This window comes from Pseudonaja textilis, chromosome 18, assembly GCF_049901715.1.
Source record: "Pseudonaja textilis isolate UNSWEBS1 chromosome 18, rPseTex1.2, whole genome shotgun sequence".
Taxonomy (NCBI): Eukaryota; Metazoa; Chordata; class Lepidosauria; order Squamata; family Elapidae; genus Pseudonaja; species Pseudonaja textilis.
Genome location: NC_142007.1, coordinates 6,141,185 through 6,162,830, shown reverse-complemented (window position 1 = coordinate 6,162,830; position 21,646 = coordinate 6,141,185). Strand labels below are relative to the sequence as shown.

General features: G+C 46.9%; 1 protein-coding gene across 2 annotated transcripts in view; it reads right to left on the bottom strand.

Moving 5' to 3' along the window:
- Positions 1 to 6,862: 6,862 nt before the first annotated feature.
- Positions 6,863 to 21,646, bottom strand: part of LOC113446197 (anoctamin-7-like) — a 23,115-nt gene continuing 8,331 nt past the window's right edge. Inside the window, exons 9-23 of one of the 2 annotated variants that reach the window (XM_087915182.1) lie at positions 21,337 to 21,427; positions 19,609 to 19,705; positions 18,790 to 18,933; positions 17,559 to 17,696; positions 17,353 to 17,451; positions 15,457 to 15,559; positions 14,379 to 14,490; positions 14,012 to 14,069; positions 12,955 to 13,052; positions 12,687 to 12,823; positions 11,613 to 11,818; positions 11,297 to 11,439; positions 11,121 to 11,211; positions 9,501 to 9,666; positions 6,863 to 8,478 (exon numbers count right to left, since the gene is read on the bottom strand). In XM_087915182.1, coding sequence (XP_087771308.1) covers positions 8,447 to 8,478; positions 9,501 to 9,666; positions 11,121 to 11,211; positions 11,297 to 11,439; positions 11,613 to 11,818; positions 12,687 to 12,823; positions 12,955 to 13,052; positions 14,012 to 14,069; positions 14,379 to 14,490; positions 15,457 to 15,559; positions 17,353 to 17,451; positions 17,559 to 17,696; positions 18,790 to 18,933; positions 19,609 to 19,705; positions 21,337 to 21,427 — 1,715 coding nt within the window. In that variant the 3' untranslated portion in view covers positions 6,863 to 8,446. The remainder of the gene's footprint in view (positions 8,479 to 9,500; positions 9,667 to 11,120; positions 11,212 to 11,296; positions 11,440 to 11,612; positions 11,819 to 12,686; positions 12,824 to 12,954; positions 13,053 to 14,011; positions 14,070 to 14,378; positions 14,491 to 15,456; positions 15,560 to 17,352; positions 17,452 to 17,558; positions 17,697 to 18,789; positions 18,934 to 19,608; positions 19,706 to 21,336; positions 21,428 to 21,646) is intronic. The other variant, XM_087915183.1, reaches the window with a different exon arrangement.

Here is a 21,646-nt window from a genome sequence, read left to right as displayed (position 1 = left end):
GGGTGAAAATAGACCTCGAATTACGTGAAAACCGCGGTTTTCAAAGTCTATGGGAAATTGCATTAACAATAATAGCCCGCCATCTCGTGGCCATTTTGCGCATGGCAAGTGGAGGAAAGAACTTAATAATAATAGCCCGCCATCTCGTGGCCATTTTGCGCATGGCAGATGGAGGAAAGAACTCAATAATAGCCCGCCATCTCGTGGCCATTTTACGTCATTGCAGGTGGAGAAAAGAAATTAATAATAGCCCGCCATCTCGTGGCCATTTTGCGCATGGCAGATAGAGGAAAGAACTCAATAATAATAGCCCGCCATCTCGTGGCCATTTTGCGTCATGGCAGGTGGAGAAAAGAAATTGTACAGCAATAACAGCCTGCCACCTGGTGGAGGTTTTTCGTTATGGCAGGCGCAGGGAAGGAATCTCAAAAGTTAATATAAATAAAAATAATCAGGTTACAAATCTGGCGAAATGCGACATGGGATCTTACTCTGAGTCCCCTATCACTACAGAGGGGAAAACGGGGTGAAATTGACCTCATATTAAATAAAACACGCGGTTTTCAAACTCTATGGGAAATTGCATTAACATTAATTAGCCTGCCATCTCGTGGCCATTTTGCCAATAATAACAGATTACAGTTACATAAATAAGCAGTTCCTAAATTAACCATTTGATGGCAGATTCATATTGACCGGAACGGTTTTCTACCTTCTGGACAGATAAGGAACAATATAAGGATAGTATTAAATGTATTAGAATACTATGAGGCCCACCTAGAAAAGCAGGCAGCGTTGATTTTCTTGGATGCTCAAAAGGCCTTCGACAATCTCAGCTGGCAGTTCTTGACCCAACAGGTCAAAAATATGGGATTTGGATCCAAATTCAAGAAAATGATTGGCACAATTTATTTGAACCAAAAAGTTAAGGTAATTATAAATGGGGAGATTACTAAAAAGTTTAAGATTATGAAAGGAGGGATGTCCAATGTCATCTCTGCTTTTTATCTTGACCATCAAAGTGCTTTTAAATCAGATTAGACAAAGAAAGGAGATAATTGAAGTGAAGAGCAAAAAAGAATATAAAGTACAGGCATTTGCAGAAGAAAGTGTTTTTTGTGGAAGATCCAAATAGAGTCAGGGACCTATCTAATTCAAGAATTAGGAGAATATGGGGTGGTAGCAGGGTTAAAAATTAATAAAGATAAAAGAAAAGTAATAACCAGAAACTTGATAGAAAGTTAAAAAAAAAGAATTGAAAAGGAAATTGGGATTACAAAGTGTCAAAAAACTTAAATATCTAGGAATTTGGCTGACAGGAAGATGCTCTTCCATAAAAGAGGACAATTATATGATATTACTTTCACAGGTAAAAAAAGATCTGGCCAACTGGGGAAAATTACAACTATCACTATTAGGCTGAATAGCGGCCATAAAAATGAACATACTACTGAAACTATTATACTATTTTCAAACAATACCTATAAAATTGGATAAGAATTTTTTTCAGAAATTAGATAAGACGATAATGAAATTTATATGGATGGGGAAAAAAGCACAAATAAAATTGAAAATGTTACAAGATAGTAGAACCAGAGGCGGCCTTGGACTCCCAAAATGAGAAACATATTATCAAGCAGCAATTTTACTATGGGTTAAGGAGTGGATAAACTTAAAAAATAAAAGAATTTTGGTGATAGAAAGTCATGACCACCAAATTGTGTGGCATGCCTTTCTATGGGATAAAAAGAATAAGATCCACTCCTATTTCCACAGACATTTGATAAGGGACTCACTTTTACAAACATGGGAGAATTTTTTTTTTAAAGCATTATTTGAAAAGACCAAACTGGATCTCACCTATGGAAGCTATATTATATCCAAATACAAGGGACATTAAAAAAATGATTAGATATAATGAATTGGTAGATGAACAAGGGGAATTAAAAACACTGGATAAACTAAAAGAACAAGGGATAATATTAGACTGGTGGGTATATTTGCAAATTCAAACTAAATTTAAGAAAGATGTAAAGGAGCTAGAGATAGATAAAGATTTACAAAAATTGGACCAAATCTTGACAGGCAAGAATATAAAATTTATAACACAAACATATAATTATTTACTGGAGGTAGAACTAGAGGAGGAAATCGTTAAGGGACCAATCATTGCCTGGGCGAGAAATGTGGGTAATAATATAAATTTGGATGAGTGGGAAAAGACTTGGACTGAGAACTGGAAGCTGACTGTCGACGGCATTCAAAGAAAATCAATATAAAATGTTTTGTAGATGGCACTTAGCGTCAGCGCAACTGGCTAAAATGTATCTAACCTTAAAACCAGAAATTTGAGTAAAGATAAAAGATACCTTATTGTACACATCTTAACTGCAGCAAGAATCACATTAGCACAAAATTGGAAGAGTGGTAAAATACCACCAGATGAAGTTTTGATTCAAAAAACTAATGGACTGTGCTGAACTAGATAAATTCACTGTGGAACTGAAAGGCAAAGAGGATCGAGAATACTATGTGACATGGCAGAGGTAGTATGAATGAAGGATAAGGATAAAAATAATGTATAGTCACAAAATAAGAAACATGTATATACAATGACACAATAACTGTTAATGGAAATGAGATTTTTGTATTTTTTGTTTTTAAAGAATAAAAAGTAAAACAAGGAATAGGAATAGAATATAGAGAACAGAACAGAACAGAATATAGAATAGAATGAAGAATAGAATAGATGAAGAATAGGATAGGATAGAATAAATGAAGAACAGAATAGCATTAGTAATAGAATAGAATATAGAGAATAGAATGGGGTGGGGTAGGAGTAGAGTAGGAGTAGAGTAAATTAGAATTAGAGTAGAATTAGAGTAAAGTAGGAATAGAGTAGAACACACAACACACAATACCAAGAAGAATAGAATAAAGGATAGGATGGAATAAGGGCACTTAACGCACCACCCTTTTTTTAAAGGCTGCAATGTGCATGCAAGCTGTTCACCTTACCTCAAAAGAAATAGTGCTTTGCAAATTTGGAGGCTCGCCTCTAAAACGCCTTCCCACCCTTTTTTTGGCTTTAAAAGTGGATTATTAATGAATTCATTTCCTCCTCAAAGGACTTTTTCGACGTTCGTGGAGATAAAGGCCCCTTGCAAGGAGGTGTCTATCCGATTGCCTGCCCCGCTCCAATACATCAGCTGGACTGTTTTCAAACCTGATATTTTTCTCTCGTGTGATGATGATTTCCCTTCTTCTCCTCCCCGGGTCCGGCAATTGGATGTTTTTCCTACCCCAACCGATTGTCCCCATCAGGCAGTCAGCAGGCCGCCTCGATTCGGTTCTATTGGAAAAGATAGGGCGATTGCAAGGGGGCCTAAAGGGGGGAGACGTCGCGCCTTGATTGTAACCCGCCTTTTAAAGGGACAGACGGAGCTTTTGTCGAAGGGACTCGGGGAAAATCTCACTCTGAGTCCCCCATTACTCTAAAGGGGAAAACGGGGTGAAAATAGACCTCGAATTACATGAAAACCACGGTTTTCAAAGTCTATGGGAAATTGCATTGACAATAATAGCCCGCCATCTCGTGACCATTTTGCGTCATGGCAGGTGGAGGAAAGAACTAATAATAATAGCCCGCCATCTCGTGGCCATTTTGCGTCATGGCAGGTGGAGGAGAGAACTCAATAATAATAGCCCGCCATCTCGTGGCCATTTTGCGTCATGGCAGATGGAGGAAAGAACTTAATAATAATAGCCCGCCATCTCGTGGCCATTTTGCGTCATGGCACCTAGAGGAAAGAACTTAATAATAATAGCTCACCATCTCGTGGCCATTTTGCGTCATGGCAGGTGGAGGAAAGAACTCAATAACAGCCCGCCATCGCGTGGCCATTTTGCGCATGGCAGGTGGAGGAAAGAACTTAATAATAATAGCCCGCCATCTCGTGGCCATTTTGCGTCATGGCACCTAGAGGAAAGAACTAATAATAATAGCCCGCCATCTCGTGGCCATTTTGCGTCATGGCACCTAGAGGAAAGAACTTAATAATAATAGCCCGCCATCTCGTGGCCATTTTGCGTCATGGCAGGTGGAGGAAAGAACTCAATAACAGCCCGCCATCTCGTGGCCATTTTGCGTCATGGCACATAGAGGAAAGAACTAATAATAATAGCCCGCCATCTCGTGGCCATTTTGCGTCATGGCACCTAGAGGAAAGAACTAATAATAATAGCCTGCCATCTCGTGGCCATTTTGCGTCATGGCAGGTGGAGGAGAGAACTCAATAATAATAGCCCGCCATCTCGTGGCCATTTTGCGTCATGGCAGGTGGAGGAAAGAACTCAATAACAGCCCGCCATCTCGTGGCTATTTTGCGCATGGCAGGTGGAGGAAAGAACTTAATAATAATAGCCTGCCATCTCGTGGCCATTTTGCGTCATGGCACCTAGAGGAAAGAACTAATAATAATAGCCCGCCATCTCGTGGCCATTTTGCGTCATGGCACCTAGAGGAAAGAACTTAATAATAATAGCCTGCCATCTCGTGGCCATTTTGCGTCATGGCAGGTGGAGGAAAGAACTCAATAACAGCCCGCCATCTCGTGGCCATTTTGCGTCATGGCACATAGAGGAAAGAACTAATAATAATAGCCCGCCATCTCGTGGCCATTTTGCGTCATGGCACCAGAGGAAAGAACTAATAATAATAGCCGCCATCTCGTGGCCATTTTGCGTCATGGCAGGTGGAGGAGAGAACTCAATAATAATAGCCCGCCATCTCGTGGCCATTTTGCGTCATGGCAGGTGGAGGAAAGAACTCAATAACAGCCCGCCATCTCGTGGCCATTTTGCGCATGGCAGGTGGAGGAAAGAACTTAATAATAATAGCCCGCCATCTCGTGGCCATTTTGCGTCATGGCACCTAGAGGAAAGAACTTAATAATAATAGCTCACCATCTCGTGGCCATTTTGCGTCATGGCAGGTGGAGGAAAGAACTCAATAACAGCCCGCCATCGCGTGGCCATTTTGCGCATGGCAGGTGGAGGAAAGAACTCAATAATAACAGCCCGCCATCGCGTGGCCATTTTGCGCATGGCAGGTGGAGAACAGAAATTGCACAGCAATAACAGCCTGCCACCTTGTGGAGGCTTTTCGTATGGCAGGTGCAGGGAAGTAATCGCAAAAGTTAATAGAAATAAAAATAATCAGGTTTCAGGTCTGGCGAAATGCGACATGGGATCTTACTCTGAGTCCCCCATCATTCTAGAGGGGAGAACGGGGTGAAAATAGACCTCAAACTACACAAAAAACCGCGCTTTTAAAAGTCTATGGGAAATTGCATTATCAGTAATAGCTCGCCATCTCGTGGCCATTTTGCGTTATGGCAGGTGAAGGACAGAAATTGCACAGCAAAAACAGCCTGCCACCTGGTGGAGGTTTTTCGTTATGGCAAGTGCAGGGAAGGAACCACAAAAGTTAATAGAAATAAAAATAATCATGTTACAGATCTTTGTGAAATCCAACGTGGGATCTTACTCTGCGTCCCCTATCACTCTAGAGCAGAAAACGGGTTTCTGCCACCGGTTCTCCAGAACCGGTCAGAACCTGTTGAATAGCACCTCTGAACTGCAGTGTTCACTCTCTCATGAATCATGGTGGTCAGGTTCCATTAAACAAAACAGAAACCTTTCATCTCCTTTAGCTCTTAGTGACCAGGGACAGAATCCTGAGAATTTTGGTTCACTTCCATCAGGGAAAGAGTCCCAATGTTGCTTATTGACTTAAATAAACAGGGGTGACAATAGCAATAGCACTCAGACATATATACCGCTTTACAATACTTTTTCAGCACTCTTTAAGCGGTTTACAGAATCAGCCTCTTGCCCCCAACAATCTGGGTCCTCATTTTACCCACCCCAGAAGGATGGAAGGCTGAGTCGACCTTGAGCCAGTTTGTCAGAATTGAACTGCTGGCAGTGGGCAGAGTCAGCCTGCAATACTGCATTCTAACTAGAAGGAAGGAAGGAAGGAAGGAAGGAAGGAAGGAAGGAAGGTAGATAGCAATAGCCCTTACTTATATATAGCTCCACAGTGCTTTATAGCTCTCTCTAAGCAGTTTACAGAGTCAGCCTCTTGCCCCCCAAGAATCTGGGTCCCCATTTTACCCAGCTCAGAAGGATGGAATGCTGAGTTCAAACCTTAAGCCTGGTGAGATTTGAATGACCAAATTGCAGGCAGCCGTCAGCAGAAGCAGCCTGCAGTACTGGACTCTGACCACTGTTGCTCATTTTGTGGTACTTATAGGATTAGAAAATACAGAATGCTTCTGGTGTGGAACGTCTTTGATGTCCCCCTCCCTCCATCACACTCTGGGAGCAAGAGCTCTGCAGTCCCATACCCTCTGAACCCCCCCCCCCTTTCCCTCCCCGCCTTCTGTCCGCCACAGCTGGAATCCACCCCACCAGTTACTGCTTTGGGGTTGGGTCTTGGGGGGGAAGGGGAAATCACAGCTGGAGACTGATGAATCTGTGTGGTTGCTTCAATTAAACAGTGACCCAATAGCAAGGTTTAAAGTTCTCAGCACGTGCCCAAGAGCACTGTTGTTTGTATTTGACCCAACAAGCATTTTCTGTGTCCTTAGAATTGACTCAACCAAGTCTCTTTTTTTCACCTAGAGAAAGTGAGCTGGAAGTGTTTTTTTTTCTCTTTTCCTTTAGCCTGAATCTTGTCCTTCGATTGGCCTTCTCTCCTATTCTCTCTTCCCCCCAATAGAAATTAGCCAGGAATATCAAAGATGCCAGCACTTTCGTTATAGAATGGCACCAGCAAAGCACTCATGGAGACAAGAAATCCAGGTCATTCCAAACTTTATTAAATCCCCTGATGATACAAGCTGTACAGTAGCAACTCTGAATAGTCATGACAGTCAAGAAAGACCCAAGATTAAAAGTGAACTGGGACGATCGTGGCTAAAAGAATGTTGGGTTTCGCTCCCCAAGCCATCAGCAATAGCTGGGGGACAGGAGGAGGTAGGGAAACAGTCCATGGCCCCCCCCGTCCCCCCATGCCCATCACCTCGACAAGGGTTTCTGGTGGTTGGATTGAAGTTTCATTCGGGGGGGGGGGACTCCAATGTTTGACTGTTTCCCTGCCCCCCCTCCAGGCGAGCCCAGGTATTGATGGAAATGGGGCGAGGTGTAGATGCAGGTTGAAACCACGGCCGAGAAGAAGCCGCTGGCAACAGGAGCCGAGGCTGCGGGGAATTGGAGAGGAGGCTGAGCGGGTTTGCGCCAGAAGTGGTTTCCGAGGAAGCTGAGAGAGAGGGAGGGAGGGAGGGAGGGGAGAGTAGTAGAAGAGAGAGGGAGAAATGGAGAAAGAAATGGACACAGAGAGAGATGGAAAGAGAAATGGAGAGAGAGCGGGAGAGGGAGAGAGAGAGGGTTGGAGAGAGAATCTCAGGGTAACAGAGAAAAATGGAGAGAGAGAGAAATGGAGAAAGAAATGGAGAGAGAGAGAGAAATGAAGAAAGAGAGGAGAGAGGGAAGGAGGGGGAAGGAGGGAGAGAGAGAGATGAGAGAGAGAATCTCAGGATAACAGAAAAATGCAGAGAGAAATGGAGAGAGAGGGAGAGAAAAACAAGGGAGGGAGAGGGAGAGGGAGGGAGAAAGAGTGGGAGGAAAGACTGGAGAAGGAGGAGAGAGATGGAGAGAAAGAGATTAAGAGAGGGAGGGAGGGAGTGGGAGAGGGAGGGAGAAAGAGAGAGGGAGGGAGGGACTGGAGAAGGAGGGAGGAGAGAGAGAGATGGAGAGAGAGAATCTCAGGATAACAGAAAAATGGAGAGAGAGAAATGGAGAGAGAGGGAGAGAAAAACAAGGGAGGGAGAGGGAGAGGGAGGGAGAAAGAGTGGGAGGGAAAGACTGGAGAAGGAGGAGAGAGATGGAGAGAAAGAGATTAAGAGAGGGAGGGAGGGAGTGGGAGAGGGAGGGAGAAAGAGTGGGAGGGAGGGACTGGAGAAGGAGGGAGGGAGAGAGAGAAATGGAGAGAGAGAATCTCAAGGTAACAGAAAACTGGAGAGAAAGAAATGGAGAGAGACGGAGAGAGAAACAAGGGAGGGAGAGTGGGAGGGAAAGACTGGAGAAGGAGGAGGAGAGAGATAGAGAGAAAGAGATTAAGAGAGGGAGGGAGGGAGTGGGAGAGGGAGGGAAAAGAGAGACGGAGGTAGGGACTGGAGAAGGAGTGAGAGAGAGAGAGAGATGGGGAGACAGAGGGAGAGAGAATCTCGGGGTCACACAGAAACGAAGTCCAATCTTCTGCCGAGGAAAGGGCCTCCCTCCCGTCCCCGCTGGCATTGTTCGTGCTGTCAAGTGGAGACACTTCCGGATCCAAAATCAACGGGGACGACCCGGTGCCCATGCTTCGAGCTCACCCGTGTTGCTAATTCACACTGCCGGATAAAAGGCTGCTTGCTGCACAGAAAGAAGTAGAAACGGAACAGAAGGGCACATTTAGAGCAGGTGAGCGAAAGCTCGCTCCGGTTGTTCAAGTTCTCAACGCCACCCGGGCAAAACGCTGCAAGAGAGGCGGGCAGCGAGGAACTGAAAGGGCAGCCTTAATGAAAGCAGTCGTTTTAGTTGAGTATTTACAGGGGGAGGCGGTTTATTTAACCCAACCGGCCATGAAAGGTGCTTCATCACTGAAGGTTTTGAAGAAGAGATTGGACAACCGTTTGTCTGAAATGGATTTAGGGTCCAGGGGTGGGACTAGAAGACCTCCAAAGGTCCCTTCCAACTCTGTTATTCTGTTAATATTTTTGAAAGTGATCGGGGCCAGGTCAGATCAGCTGGCGAAGAAAGCTCTTCTCTGCGGCCTCTGAACTTGTTCTCTTTCCTGTTATCTAGGTAGCCTAAGGACTGCATCCTCAGCCAAACGAGCCTCAGAGGAGAGAAATCCGGTTTTTGCCGCCCCGCTACTGGATGAGGGTTCCATATTCGATACCTCCTGTGGAAATAAACCCCACCTCCCCTGCGATTTTGGATCCGAGTCGCCCTTGCAGCCGAGACGTTCTCACCGCAGGGCCACCCTCTGCTGACCTCGCCGTACAGAAGCACAGATGGCACAAGCATCACAAGAACGGACGGCACCACGACAACAAGAGAGCGATCACACCACACCACCACAGTACAGTAGCTAGTGGTGAAGAGAGAGGCACAGATTCGGAGAGATTGGGGTGGGTGTGTGCGCGCTAAAAGTCTGCCTGAGTTTCTCGGCTGGAAATCTAAACTTCCAGAAATCCGAACAGGCCAGAGCGCGACAGACAGCCCCTCGTATCAACTTCACCACACAAGGTGGCTGTACCGTGAAAGCCCGAGTGGCACCGGTTTTGGGGAAGCATCCATCCCCCTTCTGAACCCTTCTCTTGGCACTGGAGCAACAGACACAGACGCACACGGATACACACGTGCTTTTTGTGCCGCACTCGTGGACTGACCTGGGGTAGAAGAGGAGTCGTCACTCACCGTCGTCAACAACGCCTCCTGGTTGTCAGCCAGCGCCTGTTTGGCTAGGTAACGCTCCCTTTTGATCTTGACTTCCAGGGACTCGGGGATGTCTGGCACCAGCCAATCAATTAGGCGCAAGCAGAAGAAGACGACGTGCTGGAAAGAGAAGGGAGGGAGGGAGGGAGGGAGGGAAGAGGGTCCAGGGGAGCCCCCCATCCCAGAATTATAGCAATAGCATTTAGACTTCACAGCGCTCTCAAAGCAGTTTACAGAGTCGGCATATTGTCACCAACAATCTGGCTCCTCATTTTACCGATCTCAGGATGGAGTCAGTCTTGAGAGGGTGAGATCTGAACTGCCAAATTGCAGGCAGCCGGCAGTCAACAGAAGTAGCCTGCAGTACTGCATTCTAACCACTGTGCCACTATGGCTCACTATCAGCTCTTATGACTACCAAGCCAGCTAAGCCAATACCACATTCTCTCTCTTTTGGAAATGATATTTTGACAGAAAGAAAAAGGCTGCCTTAAAATTCTGATATAAGGCCTTTTCTATGCCTAAATCAGCTTTGGGGTACAGAAATCTGAGCAACTGACTTCTTTCACAAAGAGCAGATAATCCATGTCATCCAGGCCTGACATCTGAATGTGACCTCGCCTTGAAAAATGCAGCTGAGGTCCAGCAAATTTCACCTCTATTTGGATTAAAAATTAGATGGTTCTAAGGGATTATTCAACCGAATAAATCCTGGTAAATAAATGGATAATTTTCAGGTGCCAAAGGAGGGATTTTGAGAGAAACTAAGCTGGGCTGAACCTTCTTTGCCGAACCATAATTATACAACTGAGAAACTTCGGACGTGACATTTGAAATAATAATGAAAATTCCCAGTCAACCAAGTAAGCTCCAAATGCGGAAGCGGCAGCTCCAAACGGCAGCGGTGCTCCAAACGTGGAAGTGGCAGCTCCAATCGCGGTGGCGGCATGGGCAAAAGGGAAATCAACAGCGGCGGGCGCTGAAGGTCTTGGGTCTGCCGCAAAGGTGCTTGGCAGGAGTAGAGAGCTCTCCGCGCTCTGCTATGATCGCCCATTAGGAGCAGCTGGTGGTGAGGCAGTGGCCCACTTCTTCCGGCACCAGTGTGGCATTTCAGGAGGCCGAGCAACGCAGCCAGGCCTTCTGCACGCTCGCAACAGCCTCATGACCGTGGGAGCAGCGCCTCACTCGGCCTCCTGCTGTGGTGTGCGCGGGTGCCAGAGAAGAAGTGGGCGAAGCAAGGCAGTTGTTGGGGTGTGGATGGTGTGGCTGTGGGGGTTCTGAGGTAAGCCGGAGTGCGTGTGGGGCAGTTCCACCCCTCCTTTCCTCTCCCCCCCTCCCCTTGTGTCAGTGGCACCATGAGCAACCAGACAGAATGAGCAATCACGCGGCTGCGTAGGTGCCGCATAGGTAGGGCATAATTTGAGGTGGTGGTGGTAGGGCTTATATTGGGTGCACATGCAGAAAACATGCTAGGGCTTATTTTTGGGATAGCTCTGATTTTTTTTTTCTTCTGGGGAACTGGGTACTACTATTCTCTACTCAAACTCTGTTCATAAAAAATGCCTGGGACTCACCTCAAAGGCAATGATGAAGCCCAGGCGAATGGCCAGAAGTTTCCAATAAAAGAGGGTGTAGTTCCCGTGAGCATCACGGAAGGCTTTGTACCTGTGAACGGGCCATGACAAATCAGCACGACGGGGTAGCGGGGAGGTCTCACCGTGATTACTGCCGACGGAGACCCTCTGCTCACCTGCACATGGTATGGTTGCTGTGCACATAAGCGGGTGGGGAGTAAGCTAGGGTGAAGTTCACGTAGCCGTGGAGATGGCTGTCATACTCGTATTGGTAGAGAAGCCGCGGCAGGAAGTCCGAGGTGAAGGCAATGAGAAAGGCCTGGGGACAAACGGGGAAGAGTGGCCATCATCAGGACGGGGAGGCTTTCCTGCTCTTTAACTCTTAGCCCCAGAGACGGTGCAGACCTCCACATTCCCCCAGGAAAGGGATCTTGGAAACCACCAGTCCATGGGGAACGGCTTGAGGATCTCTGCCGCTTCTTCCAGACTCACATTGACAATGACGGAGATTTGGGCCAAGACCTCAAGGAGGAAGAACCAAACACTGATGTCCTGGGCACGCTCAGCCACCGGCCGGCGGTACTCGCAGACAAATTTCTGGGCATCCAGACGGATTTCGACCCAGTTATTGAGCAGGGCGAAGAGAGGGGCCAGAGGGAAAGCAGCCACGAAAATGGTGATGAAGCCAAACTGAAGCACTACAGGGAAAAAAAAGGCCAAGTTCAGTGTCACTGTTTTACAGAATTCCTACGCAATCGTTGGAATGACCGGAGGAGCAAGGCTTTGGGGTCTCTTAAGATTGACAAGATGTTCCTTTGGGTGACTCTTCCATTCTTACCTCTGTGGGGAAGAGAAAAAAAATCAAAGGCTGTTTGGATGACCCAACTATCAGGGTAAAGGAGAACTGGAAGAATTCAGTTATCCTAAACATGTTAAAGTGTAACGAAAGTGGAAGCATCCATTATAAAATTGGGGCTTGCTTTGCTGAAAAGGTATTGTCCAATTTGTAAAACATCCCTATGCCTGTTTCCAAGTTGCCATGAGAAAGAAGGAGAATAAAAATAAAATCAGAAGCATATTCCAAGTTCTCACTTAGGCAACTGTGTATTTTGCCCACGAAAATCCTTTATTGGAGAATGTGATTGATGACACCCAGCCTGTGAACGTATTTTGTGGGAGAATCTGATTTGTGACACACCCAGGAGGGTGGTGGTGGTGGGGAATAGGGTCATAGGTGATTGTAAATTACGTGTCTCAGAGTCAATTTCATACAGGTCATGCAGGCAGGATGCTCCTAATAAATCTTTTGAAGTTTTTTAAAGCTTGGCTTGAGGCTTATGATTTAATTAGGGTGATCGCCGGAATCCTGACAGGTATCTTTTGGAAGTTGGGAGGCTGGACAAAGTCTGCCGTCCACCGCTTAATCAGTGTAGCTCTCGATCTTTGGAGAGCCACTTGTAGAAAGGATCTCCAATTCTCAGTGGGGGGGCTGAATCTTAGACCCCAGACTCCTTTTGCTCCTCTGTGTTCCAAAAGAGCTGAGTTCTGTTCTCCCTTCCTGCTCACCCATCTCCAGGTACTCCTCGAAGAGGCCTTCACATTCAATCAGTTCGTAGTCTTCCTCCCATCGTTTGGGCTCCTGGCAAATCTGCCCCCCTCGTACCTTGGCCAGTTTCCTTTTCTGGTGCCAAGCCTTCAGCTTGCTGCAGGAAAAAGAAATGGGATGCTCCGGTCCGGCTGTCCCCCTCGGGTCAGGAAATGCCCCTCAATTACTGGCACCCCTTTCACCAAACCGCCCCGTTTTTCTCCGCCGTTTTCCAAGAAAGGAACTCACGGAACAAAGAATTCTTGGACGTTGCTGACAATCTGTTTCCCAACCATGATGATGAACAGCTGCTGGGCCAATTCGATGAGACACCCGCCAGGACCGCACTGCAGGGCGAGAGGAAGGGGGACAGGGGCACACCTGCCGCATTTCTGTGTCATCTCTCTACATCGAGGGCAACGTTACTAGAGCTTCAAGGCGGCCTAGGAAACTCCAGGTGCTTGGTTTACAAGCTGACACTCTGGGCCGTGATAAACAATAAGACACGAACCTTAAAAAGATTTGTTTAAGACTCTGGCTGCTCACTGTCCTGTTGTAGTTGTAAATGCTCCGACACTGGAAGCTTTTAAAAAGACATTGGACAGCCATTTGTCTGAAGTGGTGTAGGGTTTCCTGTCTGGGCAGGGGGTTGGACTAGAAGACCTCCAAGGTCCCTTACAACTCTGTTTATTCTATTCTATTCTATTCTATTCTATTCTATTCTATTCTATTCCATTCCATACCATTCCATATTTCTATTCCTATTCCTAATTCTATTCTATTCCATTCTATTCCATATTTCTATTTCATTTCTATTCCATTCCATATTTCTGTTTCTATTCTATTCCATTCTATTCCATATTTCTATTTCATTTCTATTCCATTCCATATTTCTATTCCATATTTCTATTTCTATTTTATTCCATTCTATTCCATATTTCTATTTCATTTCTATTCCATTCTGAATTTCTATTTCTATCCTATTTTATTCCATTCCATATTTCTATTTCTTATTTGATTCGATTCTACTCGACTCGACTCCATTCCATTCCATATTTCTATTCTATATTTTTATTCCTAATTCCATTCCATTCCATTCCATTCTACTGCATTCTGCATGGCCTTGGTTAAATGGGCATAGCAAAGTTCTCTCTGCAGTATTGCATTAACTGACCGAACCAAATTGCTCAGCAAAAGAAAGTGCAGAGATGGAAGAACGCAGCCTCTGCCCAATCCTTTTGAGAAGAGGCTGCCAGTGCCCAGAAATGCCAGCGTGCACAAGGACTCGCTCCTGCATTGTACTTACATCTTCGTTCCTCATGCCCAGGAGCTGTCCGTATTGACCAGGGTAGCCCACAAACCTGCTGGGAAAAACGGAAAGTATTGAAAAGAACGGAAAGTCATCTGAGGATGGCCAGGCCCAATTCTTGCGATGGGTTTGGGTTAGGAAGCCAAGTCAGGGCCAGCACAGAATTTTGACGGGGAGAGATTCAGATTTGGCAAGCTGAAAAGACAGCGTGGGTTTCCGTTCAGGAGGAAGTCACAGCTCAACTTGGAGGCCCCTCAAATTTGGTTAGGCGTCTCCCTAGATTTGTGAAAAGAGCCAGATTGCGCAAGGAGCCCCCCTTCCCATTCCTGCCTCTGAGCGAAAACCTTTTCACCGCGTCCCCTACCTGCCTTTGAAGAAAGCCACGTAGAAAGGAGATGAATAGAAGTTCACAAACTGGAAAATGAAAACTTTGAAGGTGAAGGCATCCTCGTGCTGTGTTTGAGTCCGGTGCATTTCTGCAAAGGGAAGCAAGAGAGGTGGATAAGGACGGTCTGGTCAGTGGATGCAAACGGAATTGGCTGGAGTTCTGATAGGTTCCTTTTCCAGCAATCCGATAATCCGTGGTGAAAGTTGCAATTCTGTGATGACCCGGAGTGTGGCACAAAGGCAACACAGTCAAATAAGCAAGAAGAGTCCCTTTATTATCTCCAACTTTGCCCCCAATGTCCAGGTTACCTTTGGCTGGAGGAAAACTCTCCCAGGAACAGCCTTTAACTGTAGAAAATTCAGTCCAAAACAAGGTACACACAAACTGTAACTAAAAATCCAAACAAACCAAACTGAGGTAATTAACTTGACCGGGCAGGAGAAGGAATTTCAAACTTGAAAGCATGGTACAACTCACACAGTTGGGAAGATGCCAGGAACACAAATAAGCCATGACGATACAAGATAAATTAACGTTTGCTCCCAACAAATTGCTGTGCGCAGCTTCCTCTTTTATACACTGTGTTCACAGCTGAAGCTAATTAAGGGAATCAGGGCCCTTTCCTCCCCTGTAAGCCACACAACCCACGTTGCTCCCTTCTCCGTTCTTCCCTGTGTGCCCTAGGATGAAGAGTGGGTGGGCCTGGGTCTTCCTCTGAATTCCCTCTCCCTTGGTCTACCTCTCCCCTGCTCTGCCCAGCCCTTGCCCAGTTTCTTCCACAGCCAACGGAGCCACACTCCCACTCCCTGTCAGTTGTTCGGTTTCCCCCTCCGAGTCAGATCCCGGCAGGGGCCCAACAAATTCTGTGAAATGTTGGTTTCCCCACCACCCACCCCCCAAATTTCCCAAAAGACGTGAAAGAAGGTTTTTAAGTTTTCTAAAAGCGAAAACATCCTGGGCTAATTGACTACCTGGGAAGTGTTTGATTTTTCCAACTGCAACATACGCTCAATTGATCTCTGGTTAGATGGGCTTCCACAGAACTTCCACTTACCCCATCTGGTAAGTTTTTCGGCCAAGGAGGTGTAGACCTGGCTCATGAGAAGGATAAGCACCAAGTTCACCATGGAGCTGCTGATATTCGCAATGTTACCTGCCTGCAGGAACAGAAGGAAAAAGGCCCCATTTCACCCCGCTTTCTTTCCCCTCAACAGCTCTCCTCCAAGAGGTTTTGCTCTGAATTTTCCTGATCTTTCAGGGTACCACAGTGAGAAATTCCAGAGAGCAATAAAGATGCATCAATCAAATAGATGACCTTAAGGCACACAGACCCTGGGGGCTTTCAAGATAATATTTACACAGAAAGTAATTTCAGATTACCATAACTCACCAGGCTCCAGCCTTCTACCCTTCTGAGGTCAGTAAAATGAGGACCCAGATTGTTGGGGGCAAGAGGCTGCCTCTGTAAACCGCTTAGAGAGGGCTGGAAAACACTGTGAAGCGGTATATAAGTCTAAGGGCTATTCCTATTAAGAGCCATGGGGGGCACGGTGGTTAGAATGCGGCATTGCAAGTTCATTCTGCCGACTGCCACAGTTCGATCCTGTCCACTTCAAGGTCAACTCAGCCTTCCATCCTTCTGAGGTTGATCAAATAAGGATGCAGATTGTTGGAGGCAAGAGGCTGACTCTGTAAACCGCTCAGAGAGGGCTGTAAGGCACTGCGAAGCTGTATATAAGTCTAAGGGCTATTGTTATTGCCACGGCCATCAACCAGAAGGCTGGGAGGCTGGTGAAAAGCCTCTCTTTATATTATATTATATTTGTTATCTTATGGGCCTTGTATTGGAGTCTTAGTAAACTGGACTGTGGATAATTTAAAATCAAGCTTTGCCTTCAATCCATGCTTTTTTCCCCCCTGTGCAAACAAGAAAGAGGAACTGCCCATAATTCTGTTCTCTCGTGAAATCCTAAATTTGGAGAAAGGATATAGAATATCTCTGGGGAGGCACGAAGGAGTCCAAATATTTGTGCCTCCCCAGAGTCCAAGTCTACTATTGACCTCACCCCTTTCCTAAGAGGTCTGTAGGGGGCGTGCATAAGCGCACCAACATGCCTACCGTCCCTGTCCTATTGTTTCTTTTGATTTTTCTTATATGTACCCATTTCATGTATTCATAACTATGTTTATACTTATACCTATTATCTTGCAAGCGATTGACAAATAAATAAATAAATAAATAAATAAATAAGTGGAGCCGCGAGACCGATCCTCGAATACAGCTTATCTGCCTGGAGTCCACACTGTACAATGGACGTGAATACAATTGAGCGAGTCCAGAGGTTATTTCACAAGAAGAGTTCTCCACTCCTCTGGCTTGCAATAGAATACCCTACACCACCAGGGTGGAGATTTTTTAACATGGAGAACCTAGAACTACGCCCCACTAATGGTCTGACCTAAGCTTAGTACACAAAACTGTCTGCTACTACAGCATCCTACCTGTCCGTGGCTACTTCAGCTTCAACCACAATAACACACGGGCAAACCATAGATACAAACTCAACGTAAACCCGCTCCAAACTCGTTTGCAGAAAATACAACTTCAGCAACAGAGTGGTCAACCCCTGGAACTGTCTCCCTGACTCTGTTGTTACATCCTCAAACCCTGCTCCAAACTTTAACCTTAAACTGCCTACTGTGGACCTTACTCCATTCCTAAGAGGTCTGTAAGGGGGCGTGCATAAGCGCACCAGCGTCCCTACCGTCCCTGTCCTTCTGCTCCCATTTATTCATACCCATCTATTATGTATATACTTATACCTGTTTATACTTATGTTTATATGTTATGTTCATACTTATACTTGTTTTCTCATACATGCTTGATAAACTAACTAACTAAAAACATACATACATACATACAGACAGACAGACATAGGGCAGCCCTCACCTGCGTCATCAGAACTCTGTTCCCGGTGTGGTACATTGCGGTGCTAACAATCCCACGGTACATGATCACCGACACCAAAAAGATCACCACCACACAGAGCTACGGAGGAAGAGGAGGGAGCAAGATACGAGAGGTGCGTCAGGGATTTGGAACACGGATCAGGGTCCTTCCTTTCTTCCCACACCCCGATGGCCGTAGCCCCTCACCATGATGACAATAGCCATGGATCCGGTCAGGATTCGTGACAGCCGGTCGTGTTTGGGGAAATGGGGCTCCTTCAGTCCCGTGATGGGGTTTTGCTCCAGGCAAGGGGCCATGGCAGCGAACTCTGGGCGAGGACGTTCCTAGGAGCAGGAGCAGGCGAGAGAGTGAGTGGGAGAGAAAAGGAGAAAAAAAAAATCAGGGTGGGATTGATTGTTGAACTCAATGGGAGGTTTATTTTGTAATTTCGTTTTTGTTTTCTTTTTGTGCCTTCTACCCGGGGCTGACTCCTGGCCTTGGAAAGTTGCCTGCGGTTTTCTTGGCAGGATTTCGGAGGTGGGCTTGTCCTTGCCTGCTTCCTAGGACTGAGCCCAAGATGGCCAGTTGTGCCTAGGACAAGACTCGAACTCCCGGTCTTGTAACATGGTGCCGTAAGCACTACAAGTTACTCCCAGTTACATGAGGACGATGACTTCCCCCTGGTCTTATTATGAACTGATTTGCGATCCCTGCATTATACTACCCTTGGACCAGAGTTATCAGTAACGGAATTCGATGCTCTTCAACAAGGCAATTCAGCTGGGCGGGATTACGGCTTCATTGGGTTGAGTCAACCTCTTACTCTCTTTGGTAAACTGCTCTGGGAAGGCCTGCTGGCCACCTGAACATAAAAAGTGAAATGTTCTTAATATATGAGCTGGCGGCGGACTCTGACACTGAGGAGGTTGGGGAGTCCTGGAGTCTGGGGAAGGTTCTGACGAGGGCTCTGCATCAGAGGCGGAGATGGGGCCAGAGCTGTCGGACAGTTATCAGCTGCCTTCGGAATTGGACATAGGTGGGGAAGAAGAGCAGCTGGAGCCTGTTCCCAGTGTGCACATGCAGAGAGCTGCCAGAAGGGGACAGTTAAGGTATAAAGGTCGACTCAGGAGTAAAGCCACAGATGGATGGTGAATGGCCCCTCCCATAGGGAACAAAGAGGAGCAAAGGGGAGTGGTGTTTGCAAGAGATAATTAGTTCAATTCATTAGGTTGAAGAACTGTTCCTGACTTCTTGTCAAGTATTGTCTGCTACAGAGTGGCGTTTAGAAGGTATCAGCCTGGCAGCTCTCCAAGCCTGATAAAGATCTGCAGTTGTGAAATCTCTTGAAAGACTGTTGGCCGGGACTTTGCTGGAGAGGAATTCTCTTTAAACTGAATAAAAGGAGTTTTATCGGGATGAAGGATTTGGAGCCCTTGCCTCCTCCTCTTGGAAGTCCATGCAGTCCCAGTGGTGAGCCAGAGTGGCGTTTCTCCGTTTCCAGTACTCCAGAAACGTCACAGCCCAGAAGGACATGAAGATGCTGAAGAAAACCGTCCCTGGATGGTCAAAGAGGTAACCAATCTGAAGAGATGGAGAAAAAGAATTGGGGGAAATAAAAATCTGAATAATTCTGGGTTGGGGACTTTGGATACTGGAAGGGGTTTGCCCTCTTGTTCCCGTCCTGGATAAAGCTGTTGTCCTTTGGGATACTGAGCAAATTAAAAAGGAGGAATGGGAAAAATATAAGTAAGCTGCTCATCTAGTTGGACAATTGTTCCCATTTTACACATGGAGGGCTCAGATTGCCTGTACCCTCTGCCTCCACTTTCCACCGAGGTGGGACTCAAAACAGCTAACGTGTGTCCGTCTTGGGAGCCAGTGGATCTCAAATCTTCTCCCTTGCTCTCCTTAAAGAAAACTTCCCCCTTAATTGTTGAAGTGACAAGGAACCCCTGTTCCCTCTCCGTTATGTGCCACAGTGGCGCACAGTGGCTAGAGTGCAGTACTGCAGGCTACTTCTGCTGACTGCCGGCTGCCTGCAATTTGGCAGTTTGATTCTCACCAGGCTCAAGGTTGAACTCAGCCTTCCCTCCTCCTAAAAACATTAAAATGAGGACTCAGATGGTTGGGAGCAAGAGGCTGACACTGTAAGCCGCTTAGAGACAGCTGGGAAGCACCGGGAAGCAGTGTAGAAGCCTATTGCTGTTGCTATGCACCGTCCCCTCACCCCCAAAAAGCTGAGGGAAGCCCCCTTGCCTTGGCCATGGGGCAGATCTCAGAGATGTTCCAGTTGCCACAGGTATCGCACAGGGGACACATGAGGAATTCCCCGCCACTCTTGCAGATCTCCTTCCTGGAAAGGGGGCGGAAAAAAAGAGCTGTCGTCCATGAGGGGATTCCAATTGTTTTACCACCGCTTTGTATGCACGCAGGGGGTTTCATACCGACCTTCTCCTGCAATCCTGCGCTCTCCCTGTGTGTTAAAACAGCTGACACACGGCCAACTGTTGTGCCGCGCAAAGCAGCTGAGCTTCAAAACCAGGAAATAAAGATCAGCATAGAGCCGGGGCCCAGCAGCTGATCGTCGGAGCGAACCAGTCGACTCACAGCTGATCCTTGGAGCTACCGGTTCAGCCACACCGGTAGAATACTAACCCTGGGTGTGTCGTGGCTGCATCTCTACTATCCAAGCTTCATGAGCTGACCGCCTGACATTAGCAACGGGGTGGGGTAGGGGGGGCGGAGGTGGGAAAGATTGGAAAGTAAGGAGGAAGAAGAGGAGAGGAAACGGAAGCCCAGCGGAACCGGGTGAGTTGTGAGACGTTTCAGCCAACCATCCGTACACTGAGCTGGAAACGAATAACCTGTTTCCTAAACAAGAAACAAGCACCCTATTGGACATTTACAGATTATGGGGGTGGCCAAGGGGTGCGGGGAGGAGAGAGGAAAATTTCCTTTGTATTGTTTGTGCGGGGAGACCTCAGCGAAGTATACTCTTGGCGAAAACAAACGTCCATCCTTGCTAGGTGACCGAGTGGGATGGATGACAAAGCCTTTGGAGTAAACGGCTTTCGCAGAGTGCCGGAGCTTGCCTCCCCAGAGCTTAAGGGGATTTTGCTCTCAAGGAGACCCATAGGAGGACTCCATCAGCCCCTATTGATGCCTTGGTGCTTGGAGGTAAGACTGCTCTTCAACCTGGAGGATGAGGCCTTCAACAGTCGATGAGGCCAAGTCAGTTAGAAGGTGCAGGGAGAGATTTTTGCATTGAGCAGAGATCTTTCTTTTAAGCGTGCCATTCTCCTCCCACCTCAGCGGCAGAGATGTCCACTGGGCAGGAAAGGACTGTGCCGCGCATAAAGGCAGGGTCAAGGGTCAAAGGTGAAATGAATGATGTGTCTTAGAGTCGGATGGCTGCCAGGACTCCAATAATCCACCTCCATTTGAATCCTGAGTCTCTAGCCGCAGTTTTAAAAAATCATTTATTAGGAGTGGCCATGTCGGCGTTGCCTGGGTGCAGCCGACTCTAAGACACATCATTCATTTTCCCCCTTGACCCTGGCCTTCCCCCCACCCCCTGGATGTATATTCTCCAATGGGACACATCCATAGCCAAGAGTCATTGCTCTCCAGTAATAATCTTGCGTGCCAACAGCTTTGCTGCCTAGCAATTATCTGAAGCATTTAAGGAATGCACTGCTTTCCGCATTCCCTATCTGCTGGCAACTAAAAAGACCAATGAAGTATTTTTTTTTTTAGTTGGCAGGCAGGCTTGAGGGAAGGGGGCTATTTCCCCCAGGAAGAGCCTCATCAACAGCTACTTCCAGTGAACAAAACCATGGTCTATAAATTCGGTAAATAAGTGCACATTTTGCAAAAGGAAGTAAACAACTCGCAAGAGAAAGCTGCGACTCTCGGATGTCCACTCCAGGCAGCCATGTCTCTCTCTCGCTCCCCAATTTCCCACCAGCGTCTTTCCACACTCACGCCGGCATGTTCATGTCCATGGTGAAGAGGCCAGCGAGGAACACGAAGCTGCCAATGGCTGCGGCTGGGATTAGCCAGGCTGTGTAGAAGCCTGCAAAGAAGAGAATGGGGTCAGGAAGAGCCCCCATTGCCCTTCCCCCCCCCCCACCTAGAGAAGGTAATCTGTCAGAGATGGTCAATCATGGAGCATAGGTCCGGCTGCGTTCGGGCCAGGCTCAGACGCTTGACACCCCAAGCTTGCCACTTTGGTTCTCACGTCTGTTTAATTTGCTTTTGCATGAAACCGCTTCGGAGGTCTCGCAGTAGATGA